At 32.6% G+C, this 11,346-nt stretch overlaps 1 protein-coding gene across 1 annotated transcript; it reads right to left on the reverse strand.

Moving 5' to 3' along the window:
* Window positions 1-2,318: 2,318 nt before the first annotated feature.
* Window positions 2,319-5,224, reverse strand: LOC136208199 (tropinone reductase-like 1). Its single transcript, XM_065999001.1, has 3 exons — window positions 5,162-5,224; window positions 4,033-4,289; window positions 2,319-2,959 (listed from the first exon to the last, which is right to left on the reverse strand). Exons 1-3 carry the CDS (start codon window positions 5,203-5,205, stop codon window positions 2,319-2,321), a joined length of 942 nt encoding a protein of 313 aa, XP_065855073.1. The 5' UTR covers window positions 5,206-5,224.
* Window positions 5,225-11,346: the final 6,122 nt, after the last annotated feature.

The following is an 11,346-nucleotide window of genomic DNA, read 5'->3' on the forward strand; positions in this document are numbered from 1 at the left end:
TTTTACACCTGAAAAGTAGGCTTTTATAAAAGCAGAGAATCTCTGCTTTTTGGAAAAGCAGCTTTTTCCAACAGCAAACAACAAACAGCAACTAGCAACAGCAAGCAGGAACATCAAACAGTAAACCGTAACAGTAAACATCAAACATCAACAACAAACAGTAGGTAAAACAAACAGACCCTTACTAAACTTAACAGTATAATTCAGATTCAGTTAAGTTGTAAAGAAAAAGTCAACGGTCTAATTCATTTCTAATTTTTTTTTTTTGGATATTCGGTCTTGCAAATCTCTAACATATTTACTTAGTAATATTAAGAATTTGAAAATCCGCTGAATTGTACATAATTAAGTCAAGGATACAATTCGGTTCGGTCTTACACAAAAAAGTCAACGTTTAATCCAATTCTGAATCTTTTTTATTTGGGTATTTGGTTCTGTTCGAGAATTTCCAAGATCCATGCTCAGTCCTAGATTCAATAGACAAAAAAATAAAGGCTTAATATCCCGCCACTTGTCTCATTTTGTCATGTAGCCCATTTTATTTAGTGCCCAACATATAAGCCCACTCAACTTAATAAATGTAACATTCCGTACCTCTTTATGTATCTGCATGACATTGATTAGCCCCATCAACTCATCTTGTATATCTTATTAGCATCATCAACTCACCAAGTGCAACATTTCGTGCCCCTTAGGTTTTTTTTATATCTGTTTCAAAGCAATCAAAGAAGAGTTCACATCATGATATAGAAAGTGTATTGGAATGAATGTAAAATGTATCTTGGAATATGAAGAACGTGCCATGAGAGGTGTATTCAATATCATGTATATAGAAAATGGACCAAATGTATGACAATTTTTTAGTTGAGAAGGCTGATAGGTTGGTCACTAAGTAGATGAGACTAAGTGATAAAATGAGACAAATTCAAGAGTGGTTGAAGTATTAACCTAAAAATAAATTAAAAAAACAACTTTCTTGGGATTATAAAGTAGTGACAGTAAAATATGTCGCAAATGACATTTATAATTTACGTCGCACAACATTAATGCAAATGATACATATATTGTATAACACACGTCGCAAATGACAACAATAATTTATTATTTTTGACGATTTTTCCAACTATGCGTCGCAAGTGATATATTATAGAGTAAATAATTATAAGGTCTCTATATTTTTACCTAATACACTAGTTAGTCCCTCTATTTTTACAAATAATTATGTAGTCCCTCAGTTTTTATTTTCGTCAACTCCTTAGTCCTTATGTTTGAGTCAATGGTCAAACTATACTAAAGAAACTTTAAAAATACCAAAATTATCCTTTAATATATGTTTTAATAATAAACATATTATATTTTTCCTATTTTATGTTTTTTTTCTCTTTTTTCTACATAATTATAATCTCTCCTATATTAAGTAATTAATTTATTAAGTTTTATATAATTATAGAACTTTAATTTAGTAACGTAAAATTTATGGACTAAAAAAATAAATGAAAAATATTTCAAAAATTATTAAAATAGAAGTAAAACTATATAAAATTATAAAAAGTAATCATTATTTATCTCTAATAAATTTTATGAATCAACAAATAAAATTTGATTTTTTTAAGTCATCGAAAATTCATTTAGTATTAAACTATTATATTAAATAAATAAAATAAAATCTTAAGAGAATAAATAATATATTTTTTTAATGATTTGTATACACAAGTATATATCAATTTTAGTGTATATATTTCAAAAACATCATTAAAACTATTTAGATTAAATTTGAAACTAAAAGATAAGTTTTTTTTAATGTATATAACTAGGGGAAATTTTGTACTTTCATCTAAAAAACAAATGGAAGGACTAAAGAGTTGATTAAAAAAAATTAAGGACCTTATAATAATATGATGGACTTTATAATTATTTACCTTATATTATATTATCGTTTGTGACGAAAGCTTCAATAGCCGTTGCTAATAAGTCATAGCTAATGTAGATTTTTTTCACTAGTGATACTTTCTGAAATGAATGCAACAGTTTAGTTAATCTCATATCTACACATAACAAAATCATAAACTACACATTTTGTATTGGATTCATATCGTTTTTGCAATATCACGTGTAATTTATGTGTCAACATGAATGAATTCGACTCAAAACCTATTTAATAAAACACTAACCCAATTTTTGTGTTGAGTTCGTGTCATATTCTCGGGTTGTATATAATTATGATACTTCTTAATCATATATTACAATAGAAAAGGTTTCTAAATAAAAAGAAAAACGGTAAGAAATTATACATGTATATATACATACACACACGAGTATCAATAAAACCTTATTACGGAAAGCAAAAGCACCATACAGATTAACACAAATATAACAATTAACGGTGTTCGTTGCAATCTCGCTAACCGTTGGATGAAATAAAAAATTCTAACCCCCGGGCCAATAACTTTAACCAAAGAAGGATTAACAACACTAAACCCTCCATCAACTACAAGATTAAGACCACTAACATGCTTAGCTTCATCACTAGCAAGATGAAGTGCAGCTTTAGCAACATCTTCTGGCCTCATAATGTGTCCCTTGAGATTACCGGTAGAGCTCAAAACGATTTCTGACAAACGTTTTAAGATTTCCGGGAATACAAATCCACCTATAGGCGTTGCCATTGCGAAAGGTGAAATGCAGTTAACTCTAATTCCGTGTTGGGATAATTCGGTTGCTAAGCTTTTTGCTAGTCCCCAAATTCCGTGTTTTGTAACTGCGTAAGTCTGAGTCGCTAATCCTCCGATTACAGTACATGCACTTGAAGTGAATAGTATGCAGCCGTTGTGTTGCGGTATCATGACTCTGGCCGCGTGTTTTGCTCCGAGAATTGCGCCAATCAAGTTTATGCTTATTAATCGATCTAAATCTGATTTTTTGGTCTCTAAGAAGCTTGTGAACGGGGGATCTATGACTCCTACATTTAGAAGTGAAAATTTGGATTATTGTGATTGGCGGAATCAGAAACAAAATTCGGGCGGTTATGGGACCAAAAAATTAGTACAAACACATCATTTTGGGATCAAGTATCATTGACGGAAGAATCCGTCGCTAATTCTGTTGCAAATAAAGAAATTACCGATGGGCGTTTTATTTTCAAAAATTTCCGTGTGTAAATCTCTTGTCGTTATTTTCTCTGGGAGTTTGGGTCGACGGAACCTCCGTGAACCCTGTAGTTCTACCCTTAGTTGTGTTATAACCGTGTTACGCAATTAACTTTAACTTTTATATGATTATATATAATATAAATACAACAATTGTAATAAATATATCATACAAGTCAACGCTGTTTGTAAAGTTTAGGGTTAATTTCAAATAAAACTTTGTATTTTCACATATTTTGCAGATCGGTACTTGTGGTTTGCAAAATTTTTATTTTGCCAAATTTGGCCGATAACGACCTTCAAATGAAAATTTTCAAGAATTAAAGTTGTTCAGTATCACGTTTAGTGTGGAACCACATTATTTATTTTCCAGATCATCATTTTTGAAAGTTTTCTCTCTCTAAACATTAACTTTCTCTCTCCTTAAAAAGGAGACCTAAATGATCTCAAATCTAAAAAGTTGAAGATTTAAAGTTGTTTAAAATACCATTTAGTTCTTAAAAACTTTCATTTTGAGGTCGTTATCGGCCAAATTTGGGCAAATGAATTTTTTTTGTCAACCATAAGTACTAATCTGCAAAAAAATGTGAAACCACAGGGTTTTATTTAAAATTAACCCTAAAGTTTGAAATGAGAGATAAGGACAGAGAATATAATTTTCATTATTATCTATGACATGCCTTGAAGCATGTACAATACAAACACATCTTAGCATATGTTGTAATTTCAACAATTAATAAATGGGGTTATGAGGATTTGAACGCTCGATCATTATTTATTATAATTATAATTATTTATATATAAAATTTATCATATTAGTTCAGTAATTTCAGTTCAGTTTATTCAATTGACTCGTATTAACCGTGTAAAAAATTATCAGTCCTACCTGCATTGTTGTACATAATGTCTAGTTTCCCGTATTTGATGACTGTTTGGTCTACGAGACTGCTGATTTCTTCTTCTTTGCTGACATCGCAATGGATGTAAATGGCATTCTGGCCGAGCTTCTTAGCAAGGGCTCGGCCAAGGGTGTCTTGAATATCGGCAATAACAACTTTGGCTCCATTTTCGTGGAAAAGTTGAACCGTGCTGGCTCCTATCCCGCTTGCTCCTCCGGTTATAATTGCCACTTTTCCTGCTAACCTGAAATTCAAGGAAACTAATTAACACTAAGCAATTTAAATTGATTAGTACATTACATTAATTTTGTTTTTGAAGCGAAAAAATGAATATATTTATCCCATGTAACGATTTTTCTTTTCGTTTAGCCGTCTAAGAACTAATTACAATAAAAAAAATAATTTCGAGCTTTTTAAACCAAACAGTAACAATTTCATTTATTGATGAAATTCCAACGTATTGTAATATGATATTGTATTTTGCGCTTAACCTTTAGATCGAATAGTTTCGTGATACTAACCAATTAAGCTACTAAACTAATTTATGATTGGCATTGTTAACCACGTTTTGACGAACAATTTAATTATTTACTTTATCGCAAAGAATCTAGTTTTTTTTATATAGTTTGTCCGAATTTCTCGTTTCGAGATTCCTTAGACACCCTTTTAGGTGGATCCTCTCAGTTCAAATTTTCAAAATTAATAATTTTGTTGTAATAATACAATTAAATGAAAAGTATAAAAAATAAACCTTGCAATTTGACTGAATTGCAAAAACAATCCACATGATTTAAAAATTTATAAAAATGAGTTTCGTGCTTTGAATATTTTTCTGATCTATTTATCTCAAAAGAGAGCGATTTAGAGAAATTAAAAGACTGATCACTTTGCAAATCGTCCAAATTACAAGATATGACTTATAAATTAACTAAATGGCATATGTTTTGATCGAAAAATTAACTCATAAATTCTTTAACTATAAATTTTATAAAACACATAATTCTTTTTTTTTATAACTTTTAAACTACAGAAACTATATTTATAAATCGATAAACTACAAAATTTATTTTTATACCTTTCTCCACAATTAATTAGGGAAAAGAAAAGAAAGAATACCTTTGGAAGGGTGTTATAATGGGAGCAAAAATCTCATTTTCCATCTAAGAATGCAAAAAAAACTTTGAAGATTCAACATGTTTTTGTGGATGTGCTCCATTTATAACTGGCAAGAAGTTAACAAGTCCCTTCACTTTCTTTTATTTTTTTTAAAAACCCACCTATTTTTTAGTATTTTCAACATTATCCTCAAACATTTTTTTATTTATGAGACCAAATCAAATTGTTTAATTTTAATATAAAAACCTTAGAAACTCCATCAGATAGCTTAAAAGTGGAACTAGGGTTTTCTTTTTCTTTTTCTATTCTTACCAGTGGGTTTCAGACTCCAATCAATTAAATATGGGCTTTTCATAAGTTAAGTGAAGTGAAGCCCATGAGACACTTTTAAAAAGTGTTGTTAAAGTCTATTATTTTTGTAGTATATTTACCATTTAGAATATATACCTTTTGATCAGAATTTAGAATTATATATATATATATATATATATATATATATATATATATATATATATATATATATATATATATATATATATATATGAATACACCCAATTAGGGGAAGAAAGAATTAAATATAGCTATAACCTCTTAACATACATGCTTTGAAGAAAGAGATCATGTATTGTACTTAATTTGAACTGAAATTACAACATTGTTGAAGAAGAAGATGAAGTTCGTAAAAGACTCTTCATATTGTTCCTTGATACAGAGAAGGAAAAGGTAAAGCTGAAAACTTAAAGAATAATCTACTTCTAGGTCCTCTATTTATAAAGACAATCCTTACATCAAAATGGATTGTTTACATAATTACAATAACATCCCTATACTAATTAACTGATAACAAATGATAAAATCATTAGTAAACAATAAGTGTATATGAAGTTATAAAGTAATATAAAGAGATAATTTAAACAATAAGATATTTAATCAATAGATTGATTGTATAGGTTAACACAATAAGATAATTAATCAATAGATTAATTACATGGGTTAACATCCCCCCTCAAGCTGGAAGATGAACATTAATAACCCCTAGTCTTTGCAACTGAAATTTAAAAGCAGGAGTGTGTAAAGGTTTAGTGAAGAAATCGGCTAATTGTTCGTTTGATCTAACCGGAAGAAGGTGAATCTTTCCAGCTTGCACCTGCTGTCTAACGTAATGACAATCTAATTCAATGTGTTTCGTTCTTTCATGAAACACACTGTTTTTAGCAATATGAATAGCGGATACGTTATCACAATATAGTGTGGGAGAATGTAACTCAGGCATATGCAAGTCTTTTAATAGGTATTGAAGCCATTGAACCTCGCCACAAGTAAGAGACATTGCTCTATACTCGGCTTCAGACGAGGATTTACTTATGGTCTGTTGCTTTTTTGATTTCCAGGAAATAAGAGACTTTCCTAGGAAAGTGCAAAAACCAGTGACAGATTTCCTAGTTTCCGTGCATAAAGCATGATACCTTGAGCAGGGTTACCTTTCAAGTACCTAAGAACCCTATGTGCAGCAGCTAAATGAAGTTCAGTAGGCTTATCAAGATTCTGCGAAAGTTGTTGCACAACATAACTAAGATCAGGCCTAGTATTGGTGAGGTATAGAAGTTTCCCTACAAGTCTTCTGTACATGGTAATATCTTCAAGTAAAGGTGATTGAGAAAAATCAACTTTGTTCATGGACATGGGCGTGGAACACGGCTTGCATTCTAAAAAACCGAATTCGGCAAGCATGTCCAGGACGTACTTTCTTTGGCATAGGTGTATACCTTTAGAAGTCCTGGAAACTTCAATACCTAGGATATATTTGAGTTTTCCTAGGTCCTTAATGGTAAATTCTTTATCTAAAAAACTTTGACTTCCCGTATATCATTATGGTTATCACTAGCTAGAATCAGATCATCAACGTATACTGTAATAGCAATGGAATTATTATTTCTTTTTCTAATAAACAGCGAAGGATCTGCCAAAGACTTAATGAAACCTATAGATTGTAGGGCGGTGGTGAGTTTTATGTTCCATTGCCGACTAGCCAGTTTAAGCCCATAAAGCGATCTAGTTAATCTACAACTAGGATTGGGGACGTCAGTGATAACACCGGGAGGTAACTTCATGTAAATTTCCTCCTCAAGATTCTCGTGTAAAAAAGCGTTATTGACATCTAGCTGTTATAGGTGCCACCTTTTGATAGCAGCACAAGCAACAAGGACTCTAACAGTGGTTAACTTAGCAACCGGTGAGAAAGTGTCAATAAAATCGACCCCCTCCTGTTGAGTGAACCCCTTAGCCACTAACCTAGCCTTATACCTATCAATGGTCCCATCACTTTTCATTTTTATCCTAAAAGTCCATTTACAATCTACTTCCTCTTTACCCTACGGTTTAGAACATATCTCCCAAGTTTTATTTTTATCAAGAGCACTCAGCTCTTCTTGCATAGCCTGCTGCCATTCGGGGTGAGCAACAGCCTGCTTGTAAGTTCTGGGTTCCTGATTTGTCATAAGAGCCAGGGAATATTCCTTTTGAGGCTGGGATAGTTTATCATACGAAATGACTTTGGACAAAGGGTGGTAAGTCTTACTTTCAATAATAGTGGTAGCAAGACCCTGTGCAATAGCACAGTGATAATCCCTTAGGTATTCAGGTTGTTTGGTCGTCCTATTGGATTTCCTAATATTATGATTAGGTAACATATCAGTAGGGGGAGGCTCAATCTCAGTGTCCCTGTTAAGAGCTTCTTAATAGCTAGAAGCAACATTGTCATAATTATCTTTACTGACCGGTTCTTTATACGGGAAATTTTTTTCATAAAAGACAACATTTCTAGTAATAAAAACTTTATGAGTATCAATATTGAGCACCCTATAGCCTTTGGTTCCAGAATGATATCCTAGAAAAATACACTTCTCGGCCCTAGCGTCGAATTTCTTCCTATCTCTGTGCAAAGTGGAAGAAAAACAGAGACATCCAAATGATCTTAGATCATTGTAGTCAGGGACTTTACCATTTAGAAGCTCATAAGGTGAAACAAAATTGATGACTTTAGAAGGCAATCTATTGATTAAAAAAACCGCATGAGAAACAAAGTAAGTCCAATAACCAATGGGCAGTTTACTCTGAAACTGAAGAGCCCTAGCTATGTTCAGAATGTGTTGATGTTTTCTTTCTACAAGGCCGTTCTATTGAGGCGTCTCAACACAACAAGTTTGGTGTATGATCCCTTTGTCAGCATAAAAATCATCAAGTTTGAACTCAAGTCCATTATCAGTTCTGATTATCCTAATGGTTTTATTAAACCGAGTCTCAATCAAAGAGACAAAACGCTTAACCAAGACAGAAATGATAGACTTGACTTGAACAAAAAAGATCCATGTATACCTAGAAAAATCATCAACAACAGTAAGAAAGTACTTGTTTCCATTAATTCCAGTATGAGTAGGACCCCATATATCCATGTGAATAATGTCAAAACAGCTACTAGTTTTAGACTTACTGATAGGAAAAGCAGGTTTCTTTTGCCTGGCTAAATGACATATGTCACAAACAATTTCTCCAACATTCAAGTTGCCAATATGCTTATTCACATGTTTAAAACTAGACTGTCCTATGTGTCCAAGATGATTATGCCACATCAAAATATCATTGTATCTGCCATGACTATCAACATCATTCAAAACAACATCAGAAGGTTGGCTAGCAAAACTATGATTCATAACATTCACATTATTGACGACATGTTTATTGAAAAGAAAATCATCATTCAAGCAAGGTCTTTGCAGTTGATAAAGGCCATCGCTTGACTTAGCTAAACCAATCATCTTCCTCGTCTGTATATGCTGTATAAGACATTCATTATTAGTGAATTTAACTTCACAGTTCAATGTGTTTGTTAGCCTGGAAACAGATATAAGGTTATAGGCAAAGTTGGGCACTAAGAGTGTATCATGTAAAGTGAAGTCCTCTGTGAATCTAACAGTTCCTATATGAGATGCGTATATTTCAGTCTTATTAGGCAATAGGACTTTCCAATTGTTCACAGGTCTCAAGTCTGAGAATATTTCTTTTATACTTGATATGTGGCAACTTGCCCCTGTATCAACTATCCAAGAAACTTTCTGTGTTTTCACAAGCATAGAAATATTAGTCATACCTTCAGTGACATTGGTCACAGGACAAATAGACGCAGTGGCACAATTAATGTGCGATGTGCTGCTCGACGATGGAAGAAGCCTCAGTAGCTGCTGAATTTGATCGTTTGAAAGTTGATTCACTGCTGGATTGGCACTAGTTGGGGCTGCTCCCAAGATTCCATTTGAATTATTCTCATATTGATCTTCTGTACTCACTAAATTTTCCCTGTTAACCTTGTTCTTGAACTTGTATCCCGGTGGATATCCATGTTTTTTGTAGCAGCTGTCAACAGTATGGTTCTTGAAACCACAGTAAGTGCATTTCTGACCATTCGACCCAAACTTCCTGTTGCCTTTTGAATTCTGCACTAGAGCTATGAGTTCTTGAAGTTCCTGAGTTTGGTTCTTAGGGTTCTGAATGAGTGCCAGCAAATCCTAGCCTATGTTGATTGCATCTGAAGCCTGATTTTGGCATTCATGTTGAACTATCAAGGAGAAAACCTTATTGATGTTAGGAATAGGGTCGGTTACCATTATTTGAGACCTAACCGTGGCAAAAGCATCATTCAACCCTTTTAGGAAACAAACCACTTGATCTGCATCTCTGTTCTTTCTAACAATAGCCAGTGCGTTGCACACACAACCTTCATAAACACACTCAGGAATATCTCTGATTGATATATATTCATCCCATAGCATTTTCAATCGAGTAAAATAATCCGAAACAGACTTGTTACCTTGCTTCAAAGTGTAAATCTCTCCCTGGAGCGCTGCTAAGCGGAAAACGTCGGATTAGGCAAATCTTTCCTTCAAATTAACCCAAACGCGTCTTGCATCTCCCATCCATAGTACATTTTGGGCAATTGATGCTGATAGAGACCTAACAATCCAAGAAAGAACAAGATTATTGCATCTCTTCCAGGTGACGAACTGCGTTGAATTACTCGCCGGTGCTTCGATCGTACCGTCCACAAAATCAAGCTTGTTCTTGGATAATAAGGCCATCTTCATGTTCTGGCTCCATGAGTGATAATCATTAGTTCCAGAAAGAGGCGGGGTAACGAGAATGAGAGATGGATTCTCGCTAGAATGGATGAAAAACGGACTGGATTCATCAATTCGGTTCACCATGGTAGTGAATCGGAAAAAGTAAGAAAAAAAATCAAGAAAGGAGATCGCGATTTAGGTGAAAGATAGAAGAGAACCAGAAGAAATCAAAACACCCAGAGATCGGAAGAAGAAAGATAGAAATCACAATGCGATAATAAGAAGAATCTTGAATCGATCAATGATCGATATTAACGAGATTAGTGCGGAAATAAGGAGAAATGCTCTGATACCATCTTAACATACATGCTTTGAAGAAAGAGATCATGTATTGTACTTAATTTGAACTGAAATTACAACATTGTTGAAGAAGAAGATGAAGTTCGTAAAAGACTCTTCATATTGTTCCTTGATACAAAGAAGGAAAAGGTAAAGCTGAAAACTTAAAGAATAATATAATTCTAGGTCCTCTATTTATAAAGACAATCCTTACATCAAAATGGATTGTTTACATAATTACAATAACATCCCTATACTAATTAACTGATAACAAATGATAAAATCATTAGTAAACAATAAGTGTATATGAAGTTATAAAGTAATATAAAGAGATAATTTAAACAATAAGATATTTAATCAATAGATTGATTGTATAGGTTAACACAATAAGATAATTAATCAATAGATTAATTATATGGGTTAACATAACCCTCATTTGTCTCCTCAAACTAAAGCTTCATAGTAATTAGGACCTTAAACTATTAAAATCATCAATTAAGTACTTGAATTAAGAAAAAAAATCATCAACTGAGTTCCATTCTATACAAAAATCATCAATTGAATACTCATCGATACTTACACGATTGAATCGTTTCAAACCTTTTTCTCAAACCATTTTGAGCCAACACAGAAATTATTAGTACATGTAGTAGTCACAATTTCTTATTTTAGGATAGAAAGAAGACCCAATTATTGATTTTTGCTTAGTCTAGAGACCTAATTGATAATTTT

Source organism: Euphorbia lathyris, chromosome 10 (assembly GCF_963576675.1).
Source record: "Euphorbia lathyris chromosome 10, ddEupLath1.1, whole genome shotgun sequence".
Lineage (NCBI taxonomy): Eukaryota > Viridiplantae > Streptophyta > Magnoliopsida > Malpighiales > Euphorbiaceae > Euphorbia > Euphorbia lathyris.

Coding starts and splice junctions, on each gene's coding strand:
- LOC136208199 (XM_065999001.1), bottom strand. CDS start 5,205: ATGGAAAATGAGATTTTTGCTCCCATTATAACACCCTTCCAAAG. Junction 4,290..5,161: donor ATTATAACACCCTTCCAAAG/GTATTCTTTCTT, acceptor CTTGAATTTCAG/GTTAGCAGGAAAAGTGGCAA. Junction 2,960..4,032: donor CATTATGTACAACAATGCAG/GTAGGACTGATA, acceptor TTCTAAATGTAG/GAGTCATAGATCCCCCGTTC.